General features: G+C 41.1%; 1 protein-coding gene across 6 annotated transcripts in view; it reads right to left on the minus strand.

Moving 5' to 3' along the window:
• Window positions 1-20,279, minus strand: part of LOC140211058 (uncharacterized) — a 42,877-nt gene extending 22,598 nt beyond the window's left edge. The window contains exons 1-4 of one of the 6 annotated variants that reach the window (XM_072280451.1): window positions 19,673-20,278; window positions 3,223-3,321; window positions 1,901-1,966; window positions 1,238-1,684 (exon numbers count right to left, since the gene is read on the minus strand). In XM_072280451.1, the coding sequence (XP_072136552.1) occupies window positions 1,238-1,523 (286 nt within the window). In that variant the 5' untranslated portion in view covers window positions 1,524-1,684; window positions 1,901-1,966; window positions 3,223-3,321; window positions 19,673-20,278. Of the gene's footprint in view, window positions 1-1,237; window positions 1,685-1,900; window positions 1,967-3,222; window positions 3,322-19,664 lie in introns of all 6 variants that reach the window. The other 5 variants (XM_072280452.1, XM_072280454.1, XM_072280456.1 and 2 more) reach the window with 5 other exon arrangements.
• Window positions 20,280-20,768: the final 489 nt, after the last annotated feature.

The following is a 20,768-nucleotide window of genomic DNA, read 5'->3' on the forward strand; positions in this document are numbered from 1 at the left end:
TATTCGTCATCTTATCACAAGACACTCTTTTTAGCAGAAGGATGGCATGTTAAGATTTAAAGTAAATCTTCCGTGACAGATTTGCTGGCAGAGTGGCCCAGGATTGGATAATTCCCAGTTGGAGGTTACAGCACATCCTCTTGTTTAATGGGTACAGGCTGCAGGACTTGTGCACTCTCTGGACGCCAACAGGGCAGTGCACGTTTCCACAGATTTCTCAGCTGTTGGGCTGCAGTTCTATCACTGAACTGGTGCCAGGTTAAACCTGCTCAAGTACAGCAAGCCCCAGTGAAATCAATGGAAGAAAGGCATGTGAAGCTTTTATCTGATTTAATTAATAGATTACTTACTGTAATGTAATGTAGTGTTTGTTAGTATATATTTGGGCAACTCCCCTAATTTATAATTTTAAATTCATTCTTTTCAAAAATGTTATTTCATTTTTGACAGATCCTGATTAGTTGCAAATGTTTGTTCTTGTCAAAGATATTCACAAACATTTAATTTATGCAGGTTTGACCTCTGGTGAACTAGGTGACTGTTTTCAATGTTGTCAAAACTCTTTGTGTTACCACAAGTGGCCATTTGCACTGTGAAAGGCCCTGGGCTCCCTGCACTTTACTAGGAGCCTGGCTCCCATTGTAAAACTGGGATCGAACGTGAAGAAACCCCTTAATTCAGGGCACTGGTGATCTCAAGACAGAACAGGTTACCCTTTGGTGACCTCCCATATAGCTGCTACCCTCATGTAGTAGTTTAGTCCCCATCCCTATTCTCCAATACTTTCTCCATATTCTTTCTCCCTATTTTCTGTTCTCTCTTCTTGACCATCTCCAGAGCTCTTTCCAAAAGTGAATCCCTTCCACATTTATCCTCGGAAGCAGGCCACTCCTTATCCTTTCAAATCCCCTTGTCCTTTCAGTCTGACCTCCCTGCCATCCCCTAAATGAAATGTAACCAAGTGGATCCACAACATTGCTGTCTTAGTCACCCCTCTGCTATCATTAAATCAGGTTGGATTACTGTAGAATACTAATGGGGCATTAACGTAATTTTAGGATTACCCATACAATCAGGTTTTACCTCTGCTGAAATCCTTGTTCTATTACAAACCATTATGAACATCTACTTCAGGTTGTATACTGTATACATTCTGTGATACTAAATTGAACCGTTGCATTACATTTGGTAGCATACAACTTTCATTTTTAATTATAAAAAAAGTCTACAGTCTTACCTTTATAAAAGGGCTTTAATATATAAACTCCAAATAAAGCTAAAAGCAACAGAAGTATCAGAATCACAGGAGCCATGAAAATTAGTGGGCACTTTAGTCTGTCAGCAATTTGTTCACGTTTGAGATCCTCGGCAGATATGTTTCTTCTTCTCTGTGCCCTCCGCCGCGCTTTCTCAATTCTGGACTGCCCAAAGACTGATGACTGCCTGGTTCTGTTTCCTTCCTCCTCATTGGTGTTGCTTGGGCAGATTGAGCTGGGGAACTGGAAACTAGTGACAAACATCATGAGAGTAACTTGAAATGACTAACAGTACTTCATTTGAAAATGGTTTCTGGCATACAGTTTTCAGTCAAAATCTTGTGTCTTGATCAAGTGAAGGTTGTTCATCTGATTTCTTGTATCAAGGTTGTGTCATCTTCAAATTGCCACAAACAATTGAAAGAAACCTGGAAAGAAAACAAAATAATTTTTAAAAAAGCATGCATGATATCTACAGTCAGACAACTTAGGAACAAATGCTACAATATCAAATGCAAGATTATTTAGAAAAAGTTGTTCTCTGACAAGTTCTGCTGGAGCCTTGGTTCGAATGCCTTCGCTGCCTGACTCACCAGCGAGATGTTTTAAAGAGGTTTCGCACAGTGGCTAAAAATTAAACTCACCAGAATAACTGAAGTTTTTGTCCATAATACGCTGGGTGCATTTGTCAAAATCTGCTCAATAACCTCCTGAAAAGCAAAAAAAAAACTATAGATGCTGGAAACCTGGAATAAAATGCTGGAAATACTCAGCAGGTCAGGCAGCAACTACGGAGGGAAAAGCAGAATTAATGTCTCAGGTCAAAGCGCCTTCGTCAGAACCCTGAAATGTCAACAACCTGAAGCAATACCATTGTTCTGTCCACAGCTTTTGCCTGTTGAATATGGTCAGCGTTATCCAATTTTATATACAATTCTATGATCCTGAAAACAAATGATTATAAACGTGGAATTTCATTTCAGCTGTGGAGATATTAAAATGTATATTTTTACATTTATCTTTTTCCCTTGATTCCAATCTATTTTCTTTTTTTTTCTTCATTCTTTCTACTTTTGAATTCACCATGTTAATCTTCACTTTCCTTCATTGCTTATGCTGATTCATGGTCATCTAGTATGAATGGTTAATGAAATACGTGGTTACTTTTCTTGTTCCTTCATGTCTGAGAAACTACGCTTCTCTTACTGGAATGATTGGCATGGAAAAAATAGACACACAAGAGTAAACCTAATTAATGTCAGAAATGGGTAGCTTCATATCCACAGTTAATTAAACCACATCAGGTGTGAACAAGGGTAGCTCTTCTGGTGATCTAGTGACTCTGTTGTGTGCCTCAATTGACAAGACTTCCTTCACAAAGAAATTTTCACAAAAGGATATTGGAACTGGTTTACCTGCGGCATGGAAAATATTAGCTTTCAATAAAGGATTTTAAGCCAACTTTTAAGACAATAATGAGTGGAACAAATTAGCCAAATGCAAATGAATTAGCCGAGGTAATTTAAGGTTTGACAGGCACAACAGCTGTTAGATGGAATCGGACGAGTGATATGCTTTCCATTCCAAATCTTATATACACATGCACATTGTTGTACTCAATTTATCTGCACACCAAAGCACTTTAGCACATTGGGCAATTATGTTATAGTTTCAATCCTTAGGGGGAACTACGGTCATAAAACGGTGCATTTCCTGTATGCTTATGCTATTTCTGTCACTGTGTTGACAATACTGCACTTGACTGTCAGAATTAATTACTTTTTAAACAATGTTAATTGTAAGAACACAAGAACTCAGTGCAAGGATATCTGAAAGAACAGTGTTTGGGTGACTCCTTAACTTTAAATGTGTTTGTGTAGAGTATGACCCCAGATACTTGAGATATTACATAAAATTACAACATTGGGGTTTATCCTCACATCTCAGAAGATCAGTAAATGTTTACCTTTTCTCCAGAATGACCCAGTATTACATTGCAGAGACTGACCATTCCCTCTGGCACAGACATGGGGGCCATAACACCTCCATATAAATTTCAGTGAATCTAAGAAAAGGGACATTTTTAAAAAATTCAGCTTGTGAGTCAGCAGGTTCGTGGCATTGTAATGTGTAATATTCTGAGATGTGCTCTCAGTTTCCAAACAGCCATTTTCTGGACAACATTTTTGCTTCAAATGCTTTCCACCATTACAAACCGCAAGTCAACCACGTGATAGATGCTCACCACTTGGCCAGACAGGTGCGGAATCAACTTCCTGTGCAACATTCAAGTAAAGGCAGCACACATAATTCCTGCCCGTGTCAAAGAATACAAGACTCAATATCTAGCCCTTCCATTTTTGAACAACTGCACTGCAGCAGTGCATAAACGTTATTTTTAATGGAACTTCTTTTACCTGGGCCTCAGTGGTTTCTTGTTGGGGGGAGAAAAATTCCACCTTCAGGACCATCAAATTGACTGTACGGCACTGTCACCATAAAAATTAGATGTTTTCAGAGATCAGTCTGCTCAAAGCTGCTCATTAAGGTGCAGCAAGCCACCAAATCTTCAGAATTGTATTTACCCCAGTCACCCGCTGGAGTAAATGCACAACAGTTACTACCCAGGGCAGTGGTGGCGAAACTATGGCACGTAAAAAAAATTGTTGGCAGGTGACATGCAGTGTCACTCTTTGATTCTTTAAACCGCACACACAATAAAAAGATACATAATAATTTTTTACAGCTCGAGAGCAGTGAGATGTTGTCACTTTTGCAGGAACGCATGACCTTAATGAAAGGTTTTGAAATCATCCTAGACATGGTGTACACATCAGTATTTGGATAGTAAGTGGTTGGGCCACCTGACATTGGCTTCACTCAGCTTATGTTTTTTATCTTCTGTCATTTATGAGTGAATGCTGGATGTTCAGTAATAATAGTGGTAAGTACCGTATGGCATTTGTGACACATTATTTCCAGTAATGAACTTGGTTAAGTCTAATTACAGGAGTAGATTTACCGATAAACTAGTGTTTTGTGCATAACTCTCAAAACAACCAAGCACAAGTTGCATATAAAATAGTTGTCATTGTTAGTGCAGCAACAAAAGTCTCACTGAGAATAAAGGGTACTTACTTCCCTTTCTTTGATCTTTGATGAATATGCATCCAACCTTATAATTTTACTTCACTTTTGTTATCTAATATGTAACAATACTATTTAGAAATTGTTATTTTTCCATTGTATTTTTGGCCAAAAGGTCTCAGCCCAAAACATCAATTGTTCACTCTTTTCCATAGATGCTGCCTGACCTGCTGAGTTCTTCCCGCATCTGCAGATTTTCTTCTGTTTAAAATTTATATTTGCCAGTTTGAGTTGTATTTCTCTCGCAATACGAAGTGATTTCCCCAGATTCACCCTTTCCTTACTGCATACTGACCAGGTGAGTCAGATTCCTCAAAAACCCACCTGCTAGTTCTCAAGTTGCACACCATCCAGGATATGAAATATACATCACTGATCCTTCCTGATCACAGGGTCTCAATGCAAGAGCTTCCTTCCTAGAGCATTAAGAAAGTACCTTCAACACAGTGGGTCAAGAAGGCAGCTGACTCACAGCTTCGCAAGGGCATTTAGGAGTAGGCATTAACTTCTGAGTGACAAATTAATGATGCAAATGAATTTTTAAAAATCGAAGAAGGGATCTATCTAATGTGCACAGTGCTTAACTTTGTGTCCTGTGGCTCAGTCACATTTCTCAGCATTAAAATTAGCATTTTTGGGCGCAACTTTGAAACATGGGAGAAAGCCTCTTCCTTACCTTCATGTGCGTGAACTGCAGCATGTTTAAGAAAAATTACAGGAGCACAATTCCCCTTTAATCTGATCCATAATGGTGTCCTGAAATGCATTAGTTATAAAGGAAGCAAAAAATGTCTTTGTACAGCTTCAGAGGTACTGTAACTAGTAACATATTTTAAATCACTGTAACAAAAAAAAATCTAAAGTATCAGAAAAATGAATATGTTTTCTACTGCTCCTGAACTGTTGCTTTAATTTTTTACCTGTTTTGTATCAGTATAATACAGGGCATTCTGTTACTCAACTTTACATTGTGGTAACAGAACTATTAATATGAGCCAAAATGTTTTCATACTTGGGGATTTATAGACAGTGAGGCACTTCTACATCAGAATAGTCGGTACACCTGCTCGTTAATGCAAATATCTAATCAGCCAATCACATGGCAGCAACTCTATGCCTAAAAGCCTGCAGACACGGTCAAGAGGTTCAGTTGTTCTGACCAAGCATCAGAATGGGGAAGAAATGTGATTTAAGTGACTTTGATCACGGAATGATTGTTGGTGCCAGGCAGTGTGATTTGAGTATCTCAGAAACTGCTGATCTCCTGGGGTTTTCATGCACAACAATCTCTAAAGTTTACAAAGAATAGTGCGAAGACCAAGAAAAAATCCAGTGAGCAGTCAGTGGTGGCTCTGTGGGCAAAATGCCCTGTGAATGAGAGAGGTCGGAGGAGATTGGCCAGACTGGTTCAAGCTGACAGGAAGACAACAGAAATGAAAATAGCCACATGTTACAGCAGTGGTGTGCAGAAAAGCCGTGGATGGACTATAGAAGCAGAAGACCACGAACGTGCACACGGTGTCCACTTTATTAGGTACAGGTGGTAGTTAATAAAATGGCCTCTGAGTATATGTACACACTTGTATCTTGCTCCTTGTCCGGCCTTATCTCCTGCAAGAATAGGTTTCGAGGTCCAGACACACAGAATTCATGATGATTTGTTGACCAGAGTTTTCCATTGCTAGAGGACCATTACTTTAACCCATGTGGGCAGCTGATCATTGTTGAAGTTCATACTTGCAGCTCAGTGTAGCTTCTGGCAATGGGATTTGGGGGATGTTCAATGCTGAATACCATTTTCCTTTGCTCTTCCTGGCAAAGCAGTGGTATTTCATAATTGAATGAGTACTGCGTCTGGCACCAACTGAGTAAATAAATTAAACATTTAATATTTAGATCATTTTGAAATCATTTTTAGCTAACATCATCCTGAAGGAAGAGACATTTTCGAGAGTTTTGTTCCAGTAATACAATGCTTTCTTTAGTGCCCCCTCCAACAAAAAAAATTCAAGCTGGCAGATGTTAGGTGAAGCCAGGTGAGATGGAAGGTAGATGGGTGGGGGGTGGTGGTGGAGTGCGAAGCTGGGGGGTAATAGCTGGAAGAGGTAAAGGGATAAAGAAGAAGGAATCTGAAGGAAAGGAGAGTGGGCTGTGGGAGAAAGGGAAGGAGGAAGGGCCCCAAAAGGAGTGAGGTAATCAGCACATACCCTTCTCCAATCCTAGGCACCCAAATTAACAAAGTTATCACCCCAGTGAATGAGTCAGCAGGAAAGCAAACACAGAGCCATCGTCAACTGAAGAACATCTGTAACTGCAGAGCACAAAGCAAAGATATCTGTTGTCCGTGACTCCCAGCTGTTGTCTGCAACTTGGCTCCAACCCTATAACAGCATGGTGCGATGCTGACCTCAGAAGATCATCCTGTAGAAGTGGCTTAAACGACGGTCATCCTCCCAATTACCTCATGTAGCACAAACTACACTCCAGCAGCTGCTAGACAAGGCCAGGCACTGATTCTCTCAGTACTTGACTGCAGAGTTAAACCCGGCCCTAACATCTCCCTTGCCTCTAAAAATTTGAAGTGTATTTTAAGAATGTTTGTCATTCTTATCTGACACGCCACTGAAATGTCTTCCTTATCTTTATATTTTTCTTGTATTCAATTTCCCCACAAGCTCTACCCTACATTCATTTGCATCCTCAGTGGAGCCAACATTAAAGAAAGTCGTTGAAAGATTTAGTGCCAGCTATTCAACTGTATGTCTGAAATTGAATAACAACAAAGAGCATTGTTCAGAGATTAGACCACTGTGTCCTTGGGCAGAGTTTAATTGTTATTTTGATACAAAAAAATGACATTTATTTATAATCTTAACTGATATGAATTCCCTTCCATTTTCTAAGACAAATATTCTGATAAATATGTGCTTGAGAAATAAAGCAATTAGAAAATAATGAGGTTATAGAGACATAATATTTCAATTGTCTTCCAATTGTAAGGTGCAGCTATTACCTGTATGATAATAAATAATCACTGCTATTTTTAAAGGCTAATTGCCTAATTATTTTACAAACAAGAGAAAACCTGCAAATGCTGGAAATCTGAGCAACACACACAAAATGCTGGAGGAACTCAGCAGGCCAGGCAGCATCTATGGAAAAGAGTACAGTCGATGTTTCCGGCTGAAACGTTGACTGTACTTTTTTCCAAAGATGCTGCCTGGCCTGCTGAGTTCCTCCAGCATTTTGTGTGTGTGACCTAATTATTTTTCAAGTTTACACAAAAAAAAGTGAAGTCTTATAATCTAATACATTGCCTTCATGTGAATAAAATGTCTTATGTTTTACTTGGACTAATGAGCAGGAAGGTTGTATCATTCTCTCTTCCCAGTGCAGATTGTTCGAAATGCAACATGCCAATGGTTTCTGATCAGCAGGTCACTGAATCACAGGGTGGAGTTAGACAGCCACAGTCCTTAGTCATTTTGGAGCTGGACCTTGTTGGTTTTGGCATGAATGGCAAATTGTATTGAAAACAAAACTTACAATACGACAGCTTATACTCCATAGATACTGTCTCTAGTCAGTTGAAAAGTGGTTTTCTCTTACACAATTATGGATGAGGACATTGCTGACAAAGCTGAGCTTTATGCTCTCTCCCCTTACGTTGAAAAGTCTTTTCAACGCACTTCCTGAAGAAGATATTCTAAAGGTACGTGCCAGGATTGAAACCTATTGAACACAATTTAAAACATTTACTGCAGGGTCCCATAAGAAATCCAGAGTAACGCACACAAAATGCTGGAGGAACTCAGCAGATCAGGTAGCATCTACGGAGAGGAATAAAGAGTCAACATTTGGGATGAGGCCCTTTCAGCCCAAAATATCAACTCAATTCGTCTCCATAGATGCTGCCTGACCTGCAGTGTGTGTGTGTGTGTGTGTGTGTGTGTGTGACTATGTCAGGGTCTCTCTTGAATGTTGCACTATATGGCTCATTATTCAATCTTTTCAAGGTAAATATAACACTACCTTCAAGATGCAATGTTGCACTCTTGCCGCTGCAAGCCAGACTCCATTGAGTGATTTGATTTTAGCTCAACTAATGTAAAACCTTATGGTACTAAAATACTTGGTATGTGGGGTGAGGAAGTCATGTGCCCTCGATCAGTGACTGAAAATGAGCGTAAACTCTAAGGATCATCCCATGCAATCTGTCACTTCCTAGAAGCATTAAAGAGGAATCAAAGAACAAGACTTGTCACAAAATTGATTAGCTAAACATAACCTATAAGAGTCAGACTAGAAACTTATAGCCTCAAGAATAAAAAAAAAGAAAACAACTTAGTTGCTCTCTGCCCTTCATAGGTCTCATAGTGTCTCACAGACAATGAGTTATTTACAAATGTAGTCACTATGGTTATGTAACCAAGTTAAGGCAGTCAATTTATAAAATTCACGCAGTTAAAAAAGCAAATCTGATCAGTTTGGGTACATTAGATTAACTATCATGATCACCTTCAAGTATTTCCCCAGGATTCTGAACTAACAAAGGAATCGTACTTTAATAATTAATTTAAAACATTGATTTTCCCAAGACAGTCAGAAACACAGTGAAATATCAGCCTTCTGCAAGACTTTCTGACACCTTCCAATGTAGAAAGAGACTCATTTTTGAAGGAATCCAAGCTCAATTGTTCAGCTAAAATGTTCCCTCATGAATACCTCAGCTGGGAATGCAGCCATTTTCCAATTATGGCAAGGCAACTATTTGCTGCTGAATTGAAATTCCCAATATTGTTACAGGTGAAGAAAGCTTTACAGTTTAGCTTCCATCTACAAAAGTTCCATGCTTTCCAATATTAGTTCTTTCTTTAAAGGTTCCAGAGTTTCTGCATCTTTTGCTTTCCCTTAATATTTTTGCCTACTTCTAGGATGCTTGGGTCTCTTTTGGTTCTATCCTTAGCTCATTTGGCACCATTATGGAAATGACACCACAACAGATTAAATTACTATATGTAATCCAAAAACCTGGATAAATAATCTGGAGATGTGTTCAAATCCCTTCACATTGGAATTTAAGAGTTCAAATCCCATTACAGCTGTTGGGATAGTTAAGTACAGTCAATTAAGTTATCTGTAACACAAAGCCAACAATTATGACTTGTAATAAAATCCCACCAGCATCATTAAAATCCTCGAGGAAAGGAAACCTTATGTCCTTAACTACTTAGGTCTATATCTGACCCAAGACCAAAAGGAATGTGGCTGGCTGATAAATGCTCTCACGAATGACTTACATAGTAAATCACTCAATCAAGGAGAAAAAAAAAGACGGTGAAATATTAAGAGTGAAAGAAAAACTGGCAGTAAATGCGAGTCCTGGCAGTGAGACTGGTGCCCTATGAGTAAATGTTTAAAACCCAGGGATTGCATAGGTCATTCCGTTATTTTCTCCTGGGTTTTACAAAGAGCTCTGGTATCTCTAGATTAGGTTGGGAGGGGACCAACTTGGGTCCATCATCCTCCTGCTCTTGGTAAAGTGAGTCCAGCTGGAAATTGTGTAAATGAAAAGGAGCAGGCACGGATTCAAGCAGTATAATCCACTGCCAAGCTGCCTGTCACCACTGTAAGGCTGATTACATAACCAGAGTGCCTGCGCTGATGAAAACATGTCATTTCAGGACCAAGGAAGAAAAGTTTCCAGTATAGTAAATCCCTTCTGAAACCACTTTGAAGATTTGAGCTCTGGACACACGTCCTCAGTTGTATTAACCGTGCTGTTCTCAGTGAATATGTAACGATCGGTCACCCCGATCAGCGCAGAAGCTGTTAGTTCCACAATTCATACAGAGACCGGTGATCAACAGCCTTTTGCAACTGTAATTAAGATTGTTATATCAATTCCTAAAGAAAAAATACGAGCTTTTCTACCTTGCCTGCTCTGTGTTAGATATTCCATTTCCTTGGTTGAATGTCTGTACTCCCAATGCAGCACATTAAGTTTTACTTTCTCGCAGTCTGGCCGAACATCAAATATACTAGCCATCCGTTTTGTTTTCATTCCCAATATTCACCATATTGTATTTAGCTTTTCCTACACACATTCGATGTTTTCTTTCATAAACTTTATCTATCAGTGAAGATAATATTGATCTTCTGTATTCAAGTTATCTATGTGATTCAGAAAGAGAGAGAGAAACGAACAATAGAGCCAACCCTTGTGCTAGTCTCCTAATCTGTTCACTTTCTTAGAGATACAGAACCATAGAAAAGTACAGTACAGTAATGGACCCTTCAGCCCATCTAGTCTATGCTAAACCATTTAAACTGTCTTTTCCCATCAACCTGCACAGAAACCATGGTCCACCATACCACTACCATCCACGTATCTATCCAAACTTCTCTTAAATGCTCGAATCGAGCTCACATACACCACTTGCTCTGACTGCTCATTCCACACTCTTACAGCCCTCTGAGTGAAGAAGTTTCCCCTCATGTTCCCCTTAAACTTTTCACTTTTTTACCCCTGACCTCCAAATGTAGTCCCACCCAACCTTAGTGGAAAAAGCCTGCTTGTATTTACCCTATCAAAATCCCTCAAAATTTTGTATATCTCTATCAAATCTCCCCTCAATCTTCTACATTCCAAGAATAAAGCCCTAATCTATTCAATCTTTCCATACAGCTCAGATCTTCCAGACCCAGCAATATCCTTGTAAATTTTCTCTGTACTCTTTCAAACTGTTTTGCACTTTTCCTGTAGGTAGGTGACCAAAACTGGACACAATACTCCAAATTAGGCCTCACCAATGTCTTACACAATTTCAACATTACATCCCAACTTCTGTACCCAATACATTGATTTATGAAGGCCAATATGCTAAAAGCTTTCTTTATCAACCCGTGACACCACTTTCGACAAATTATGGACCTGTATATCCCAGATCCCTTTATTCTACCACACCCCTCAGTGCCCTACCATTTACTGCGTAAGACTTACCTGGTTGGTCCTACCAAAATGCAATCCATCGCACTTGTCTGCATTAAATTCCATCTGCCATTTTTAAGTCTATTTTTCCAGCTGGTCCAGATCTGCTGCAAGCCACGATACCCTTCCTTGCTATCCGCTACACCCCTGATCTTGGTGTCATCTGCAAATTTGCTGAACCAGTTCACTACATTATCAGCCAGATCATTGAAAGAGATGCCAAACAACAATGGATCCAGCACTGATCCCTGTGGTACACCACCAGGCCTCCATTCAGACAGCCAACCCTCTATCACAACTCTCTGGCTTCTCCCACAAAGCCAATGTCTAACCCAATTTACTCCCTCATTTTGAATGCTGAACAACTGAACCTTTTTGACCAACCCCGCCCCCCCCCAGGTGGGATCTGGTCAAATGACTTGCTAAAGTCCATGTAGACAACATTCACTTACTTGCCTTCATCAACTTTACTGGAACCTAACTAGCTTGAAAATCTTTGTAAGATTGTTAGACATGACCTGCCATGCACAAAGCCATGCTGACTATCCTTAATCAGTCCATATCCATCATATATCCAGTCCCTAAGAATAACTTCCAATAACTTTCCCACTACTATAAGACTCACATATATCAGGCTCACATGCCTATAATTTCCTGGTTTATTTTTAGATCCTTTCTTAAACAGCAGAACAACGCTGGCTATCCTCCAATCCCCGGCACCTCAGTGGATAATTTAAATACCTCTGCTAGGGCCCCAGCAATTTCTGCACTTGCCTCCCAAAGGGTCCAAGGGAACACCTGTCAGACCATGGGGATTTATCCACCCTGCTTTGCCTCAAGACAGCAAACACCTCCTCTTCTGTAATCTGTGTAGACTCCATGAAGTTGATGTCATTTTGCCTTACTTCTAAGTACCCTTTGTCAATCTCCTGAGTAAATACAGATGCAAGAAAAATGCATTTAAGATCTCCCCCATCTTTTTTGGCTCCACACATATAACCATATAACCATATAACAATTACAGCATGGAAACAGGTCATCTCGGCCCTTCTAGTCTGTGCCAAACTCTTACCCTATCCTAGTCCCACCGACCTGCACTCAGCCCATAACCCTCCATTCCTTTCCTGTCCATATATCTATCCAATTTAATTTTAAACAACAACATAGAACCTGCCTCAACCACTTCTGCTGGAAGCTCATTACACACAGCTACCACTCTCTGAGTAAAGAAGTTCCCCCTCATATTACCCCTAAACTTTTGTCCTCTAATTCTCAACCCATATCCTCTTGATATAGATTACATAGATTACTATTCTGAATTCCAGGGGACCAATTTTGTCCATTGCAATCTTTTTGCTCTAAATATATCTGTTGAATCCCTTAGGATTCTCTTTCACCTTGTCTGCTAGAGCAACCTCATGCTGCCTTTTAGCCTTCTTGATTTCTTTCTTAAGTGTTCTCTTGCATTTCTTATACCGCACAAGCACCTCATTTGTTCCTACCTGCCTATACCTGCAATGCACCTCCTATTTTTCTTAACCAGGGTCTCAATATCTCTTGAAAACCAAGGTTCCCTACACCTGTTATCTGTACCTTTTATTCTGACAGGCACATACAAGTCTTGTACTCTCAAAATTTCACCTTTGAAGGACTCCCACTTACCAAGTACGTTTTTGTTAGAAAACAGCCTGTCCCAATACACACTTGCCAGATCCTTTCTGATACCATCAAAATTGGCCTTTCTCCAATTTAGAACCACAACCGATGGACTAGACCTATCTTTTTGCATAATTACTTTGAAACTAATGGCATTGTGATCACTAGATGCAAAGTTTCTCCTACACAAACTTCTGTCGCCTGCCCTGGCTCATTCCCTAATAGCAGATCAAGTATCACACACTCTCTCATTGGGACATCTACATACTGTTTAAGAAAAGTTTCCTGAACATATTTGACAAAACTCTATCCCATCTAGTCATTTTACATTATGGGAGTCCCACTCAGTATGTGGAAAGTTAAAATCACCAACTATATCAACCTTACGATTCTTGCAACAGTCTGCGATCTCTCCACAAATTTGTTCCTCTAGATCGCTCAGGTTGTTGGGTGGTCTGTGATGTAGCCCCATTAATGTGGTTGCACCTTTAACCACACCTCACTAGATGTATTCTCCAATCTCTGCTGAATGAGAGCTGCTATGACATTTCCCTTAACCAGCAACACCCCACCTTAATCCCTCCCACTCTGTCTAAAACAACAGAACCCCAGAAAATTCAGCCACCAGTCCTACCCCTCCTGCAACCAAGTTTCACTAATGGCTACAATATGATCAGTCCCAGTGTTAAGCTCTGAGCTCATCCACCTTTCCTACGATACTTCTTGCATTGAAATCTATGCAGCTCAGGACATTAGTCGCACCATGCTCAACCTTTTGATTCTTGAGGTCTTAACAACATCCGTCTCTACAATACCATCTGTTCCAGCACCCCGGTTCTCACCCCACTGCAATTCTAATTTAAACAGCAACCCCCCCCCCCACCCCCACCCCCACCATGCAGCCCTAGCAAACCTTCCCGCTAGGACATTAGTCCCACTCCAGTTCAGATCATCTCCCCTGTACAGGTCCCACATTCCCTGGAAGAGAGCCCAATGATCCAAAATTCTTATGCATTCCCTCCTACACCAGCTCCTTGGCCATATGTTAAACACTTTGGTCTTCCTATTTCTGGCCTCATTAGCACATGGCACGGGTAGCAATCCTGAGATCACAACCCTGGAGGTCCCGTCCTTTATCCTAGCACCTAATTCCCTGAACTCACTTTGCAGAGCCTCGTCACTCTTCCTACCTATGTCATTGGTACCTACATGGGCCATGACCTTTGGCCATTAACCCTTTCACTTAGGAATGCTGAGGACTCGATCCGAGGTATCCCAGACCCTGGCATTCAGGAGTCAACATACCATCTGGGAATCTCGTTCTCGTCCACAGAACCAACTTTCTGTTCCCCTAATTAACAAATCCCCTATCAAAAACAGCTACCTCTTCTTCCACCCACCCCGCCTTCCTTTCTGAGTCACAGAGCTGGGCTCGGTGCCAGAGACCTGACCATTATGATATTCCTCTGCTAGGTCACCCCTCCCCAACAGTATCCAAAGTGGACTTGTTGTTGAGGGGGATGGCCACAGGGGTACTCTGCACTGGCTGTTTAACTCCTTTCTCCTTCCTAACTGTCACCCAGTTTCCTGTGTCCTGCACCTTGGATGTAACTACCTCTCTATATATCCGATCTATCACCCCTTTAACCTCCTGAATGATCCAGAGTTCATCCAGTTCCAGCTCCAGCTTCTTAATGCAGAGTGTTAGAAGCTGCAGCTGGATGCACTTCTCGCAGTTGTAGTTGTCAGGGACAATGGGGGTCTCCTTGCCTTCCCACATCCCAAAAGAGAAGCGTTTCACTATCCTGCCTGGCAGCTCCACTGTTCCTAACTCAGCACTATAACCATATAACAATTACAGTATGGAAACAGGCCATCTCGGCCCTTCTAGTCTGTGCCGAACTCTTACTCTCACCTAGTCCCACCAACCTGCACTCAGCCCATAACCCTCTGTTCCTTTCCTGTCCATATAGCTGTCCAATTTAACTTTAAACAACAACATCGAACCTGCCTCAACCACTTCTGCTGGAAGTTCGTTCCACACAGCTACCACTCTCTGAGTAAGGAAGTTCCCCCTCATGTTACCCCAAAACTTTTGCCCTTTAACTCTCAGCTCATGTCCTCTTGTTTGAATCCCCCCCCACTCTCAATGGAAAAAGCCTATCCACGTCAACTCTATCTACCCCCCTCATAATTTTAGATACCTCTATCAAGTTCCCCCTCAACTTTCTACACTCCAAAGAATAAAGACCTACCTTGTTCAACCTTTCTCTGTAACTTAGGTGACGAAACCCAGGTAACATTCTAGTAAATCATTTCTATAAAGAAGGAAAACCAATAAACTATGTGTGAGAAAAATAACTCTCCCTACTGCTTTGTTTTTGCCTTCTATAACTGAAGCCCTGAAGAGCTGAAGTCTCAAAAACCCCACACTAACTCTGACCACTCCAAAGATGGCTGCTCCACTGGCCCCTGCCTTACCTTACTTTGTTCTTGTCAATCAATTCTAGGCGCTGCTCACAACATGCTGGAGGAACTCAGCAGGTTGGGCAGCATCCGTGGAAACGATCAGTCAATGTTTCGGGCCGGAACCCTTCGTCAGGACTCCTAAGCGCTGATTGGCTGCCATTAAAAGCACCAAACTACCACGAGTTGCTGGTTTTCCTATTCAATCAGTGAACCTGAGTAAACTATGTCATAACAAGCTTTTCCAGTCCTAACCACTTCAAAGATTTCACTTCTTTTTCTTTAAGCTTAAAGGGAGTCTCTGAGACCTTTACCAACCGTTTTATTTAAAAGAATTTTTGGGAACCACTGAGTCCCAGTATTTAGTTACTTTCTTCACAGAAGTGTCTCTCTTACAATATAATATTATTTTGTACAGGGATGCGTTTGGCTGTAAAATCTATAATTTTCTATTTCACTGAACTCACTTCACTTGCCTACAAAATCTCCAGGTAAGTGTTGGTATAAGATGCAACATTATTACATATTTAAGCTGAATCCTGAACTACAGTACAAGTGATGAATATATTTCATTTTATTTCTGCAACAATATTACATAGTCAACCTAACTTGCTCTTCCAATAAGTTTAGGCACATTGCGTAAAGAAATTATGCTCCAAATTGGTAAAGGCTTTAATCTCACAGAATTAACTGTTAAATTCCAGTCATCATATTTCGAGGGATTTTTTCTGCTGACTGAAGTCTTCCATGAAAGAAATCCTTCTAGTTTTCCATTATCACTTTATAATTTCATCAAGTAAACCATGCTGAGATTGCCCTGGTAGTAATAATAGTAAAGAATGTCTAAGCAGAACAGATTTTCTTTTTCTCAGATCAGTTTTGATAATTCTTGCAAGAGCTACAGAAAGTCCAGTCCATCGCAGGAAAAGCCTCCCCACCATTGAGTACATCTATATGGAGAGCCCCCATGAGAAAGCAGCATCTTTCATCAAAGGCCCCCACCATCCAGCCCATCTCACTGGTGCCATTGGGAAGAAAATACTAAAACTTTAGGTCAAACAACACCAGGTTCAGGAACAGTTACTACCTTACAACCACCGGCTCCAGAACTGACATAGATAACTTCACTCACCACTGCTCTGAACTGATTCTGCAACCTACAGACTCACTTTCAAGTCTCTTTACAACTCTTGTTCTCAGCATGATTTCTTTATTTGCAGTTTGCCTTCTTTTGCACATTGATTGTCTGTCAGTCTTTGTTTTTATAGTCTTTTTTTTGTAAATTCTATTGAATTTTTTATTTCCCTGCAATAAAATGAATGTCAAGATAGTGTTTGGTAAAGTATACGTAACTTTGATAATAAATTAACTTTGCATTTAAAAATTACTTTGAATTATTGTATGTAAGGCTGCAGCACTCGTTTTTTCCTGAACACTCCTTTTTCCTGTTCCATATTTGTTGATGCCTTCAAGAGTCAATCCAGTTCTTAATGATCCTTCCACGATGCACTTGATTATAGCCACACCAGCCTCAAATTGCATTTGGAGTAAGCTATACTTCCTGCCTAAAGTAATCTTTTGCTGGGATTGCATAAACAAAGGAACCAGATTGTTCAACACATAAACACAGGCATACCTTAAATGGCCTAGATGATCATTCTCTTGATCTTTAACTATCCTGCTTCTGATTCCAATTTTGTAAACTGCAATTCAAATGATTTTCATAACTCTCTTTCACAATCTAGCTCTTGACCTGAAGAGAGCCAATGTATTGTTTGATGTTTTGACACTTGAGATGAGCTAGGTTTTCTCATTTCTCTGAAGACACAATTCTCCATGTACAGCACTATGTGCAGTAGTGTGGTATAGTTGAGTAATTTATGTACTTACAAATATTGAAAGACATTACAAAAACAGAAATTCTGGAAACACAGAAGGTCAGGCAGCATCTGTGTTTACCATCATAAGTCAAGATTTTTTCTTCCTGGCCCACTATTTTTGTGACAAATGATGAATGTTTCATTACAAACAGAAAATATGTTGTGGGTAACACACACAAAATGCTGGAGGAACTCAGCAGGCCAGGCAGCATCTATGGAAAAAAGTACAGTCCACTTTTCAGGCTAAAACCCTTCGGCAGAACTGACTACTTGGTCTGCTGAGTTCCTCCAGCATTTTGTGTGCACAGCTTGGATTTCCAGATCTGCAGATGCTCTCCTGTTTGAAGATGTTGTGGGTAGTGTTCTCCAATATATCGATAGAAAACATATCCTGTTTGCTGGCATGGTTTTTGAGAGCAGAAAAATAATACATAATTTTAATTTTGAATCACTTGATTCAAAATGTAAATATCAAAGAAATTTCAAAAGTCATCTTCTTATAAAGACCTTAAAATTCTATTGCTATTATTGTACTATTTATACTGTTATTAATTCATTTTGACAAGAAAGCTTAATAATTACTCTTCACAATCACAGATAATCAGTTTATTACTCCCCATCTTCTGATTTACTGCTCAGTGTTTAATGTTTTCCTCTATTTTACCATGTGTATAACATTATTCAGGTGACAGGGTGGAGATACATCTCTACCAATGGAAGTGTACAATGCTCCTTCCCTCCACTAACCTGCAGGTCATCCTTGGGCAAGGTGTAGCCCAAGGTACAGGACCTGTTTAGACCCCTGATCAGAGTCACATGAAGCCAGGGGAGCAGGTGGCAGCCGGTCGTATCAGCAGCAGGTGCACATCACAAGTTTTGGTTATGCAACCACTGACACCAGGCAGACAATCTCCAAAGACTATTGACAATGGCTGGGGCCACCCAACTTGCAAAGACGCTGCCCAGAAGAAGAAAATGGCAAACCACTTCTGTAGAAAGATTTGCCAAGAACAATCATGGTCATGGAAAGACCATGATTGCCCATGTCATATGACACAGCACATAATGAACAAATGATAACAATGAACGAATATTATACCAATATTACATGCAATAATTTCTGGACACCAGAATTGCAAAGCTGTAACAGAAAACAACAATCTCTTCATTTTAGTTAGGCTCAATATAATAGCTCCCAGCCCAGGTTAGTGGTCCAATTCCCTTGTCAGCCCGCACCGGGGTGCTGTGGGTAGTGCAGTTGATTTACAGCCCCAATGACCAGGGTTCAGTTTTGGCTGCAGTGCTGTCTGGGTGGAGTTTTGCATGTTCTCTCTGTGGCTAACTGGCTTTTTCTCTGGTGCTCTATTTTACTCCACATTCCAAAGCCATGGTGGCTGTTTGGTTAATTGGGTGAGAGACTAGGTTAGAGACACAAATGGACAGTGTTACTGACAGGTCTCTGGGCCAGCATGAACCCTTCAGGCAGAAAGGTGTTGCCATGCCAAAAGGAAATGTGAAAATATGAAAAATAATCAGATATTGTTTGAACATTTAAAGTATGAACATATGTATACAAACGAGTACACAAAGTGATGTGTTTTGGGGAGAAAAATTACAAGAATAATAAATCTGTGCAAAAACATGTTCAGCTTCAAGACCTACTAACCCAAGTCTGCCAGCTTTTGCCTCAGAGTGAGTCCGTTCACCAAGCGAGTAACAACTACCCCACCGCCTGAAATGGAGTGAACGTTCGGAGGAAAGGTTTGATTTTTAAAGTCAGTAGTTAAGTTAATTTCCTCCCGAGAGCGGATAGTTTTGCTGATCCAGTGCCATCGCCCACAGTATTGGTTAAACGACCTGAGCAATATCCCCTTAATATTTGGACATATAAAATATAATTGCTAAATGTCTTAAATCCCAGGCGGAAACAAAAAACCTCCGGCACTCCAGTGCTGAAGACTCTCTGACCCCAGATTGCAAAGCGTCGAATCAGACACGTTGCAAAGCCTGGCGCACCTGCATTTTGCATGTGCCAGTGGTATTTGAAACTCTAGCACTACACTCCCATAACACGGAAACTGGCCATTCGGCCCCTCGAGCTGGGAACACTCTTCCATATTAATCCCAACGCGTCCTGGGCGGGAGTCACTGGGAACCCAGATCTGAGGAAAGATTCCTGGCCGATGCCGGTTGCCTTCGACGATCAATACACGACCGTTCCACAACCCGACTGAATCCTGCGGTCTGGACTCTACCATACAAACATACCTACTCACCGATTTATCGCCGACCCTGCGGTGTGGCCCTGGGGGCGAGCGGGTGATCTCGGTGTCTGGCAGTACCCGGGGCCGGGGCTGGGGCCGTTGCCGCGTCGGGGCGAGCGGCAGTGGGCAGCCGCCAGGGAAGCCGCTCTGTCTCCGGGGCGGGAGGGCTTCCCAATGAACAGTAAAGGCAGAGTCAACGATGCGAAACTTTTGGGTAGATGCGATAAAGCCAAGCAGCTCCAGGCTGCAGTCTAATGGAGTGTAATTAACGTGGGAAGGTCCCAATGGGAGAGTTGCTGCTTTGCCGGCGTGTGCATCGCAGTTCCCTAAGAGCTGTTGCCACTGCAGTTACTTTGCCTTTATCAGCGCGGCGAGAGGAGAGTGGAATGCACTTTTAATGAAGTTCCGTAGGAGAGAGATTTTGGAGCCGGAATCCATATTCGGTGTTAACAGGATATTAAATACTGTATTGTGAAAAAAACATGTGTGTTGATGACTGGAATTCAGCCAGTTATCAGTCTTGATAATAGTTATTACTAAAGGTGTTTTTTTTTTGTTTAACATCACCAGTCATCCCGTAAGCACATAGCACATTCCCCAATACGAGTGTATCCCAGGGCGCAGACTGGGTTGTTGAACGGAAACCCTTTCAGAATACAGAAGTATTTCTGGGACAGGGAGTCCAGACATGTGCCCCACCTTTCCTCCCAAAGGAGCTTGGAGTCTTACTGGACAAGAAGTTCTGTAAGTATTCTTTGGTGACTCAAGGGCATGACCTGCTTTCCTCAAAGAGGGGATCACTCCTGGCCCTGGTGGATTTGAAGCCCCTTCTCATCAGTAAGGCTGGAATCTAGTTCCTTCGGGTGCTATGGCTTCAAGGAAGCTTCCACACTGGATGTACACGCAGACCACCAGGCAATGGTCACCAGTCTCTCAGAGAAAGTTAAAGGTAGATTGTCTTGCAACTTCCAAGTCTGGACAGTTCTGCAGAACCTAATGTCCATCCCTGGCAATAGATCTTTGACGACTGGTCCATTGCTGCCAGCAGGAATCCTGAGAGATAAGGAAGCCCAGTCTAAACTCTGCTTCAATGCCTTTAGAGAGAAAA

The sequence above is a fragment of the Mobula birostris genome, chromosome 16, assembly GCF_030028105.1.
Source record: "Mobula birostris isolate sMobBir1 chromosome 16, sMobBir1.hap1, whole genome shotgun sequence".
NCBI lineage: Eukaryota > Metazoa > Chordata > Chondrichthyes > Myliobatiformes > Myliobatidae > Mobula > Mobula birostris.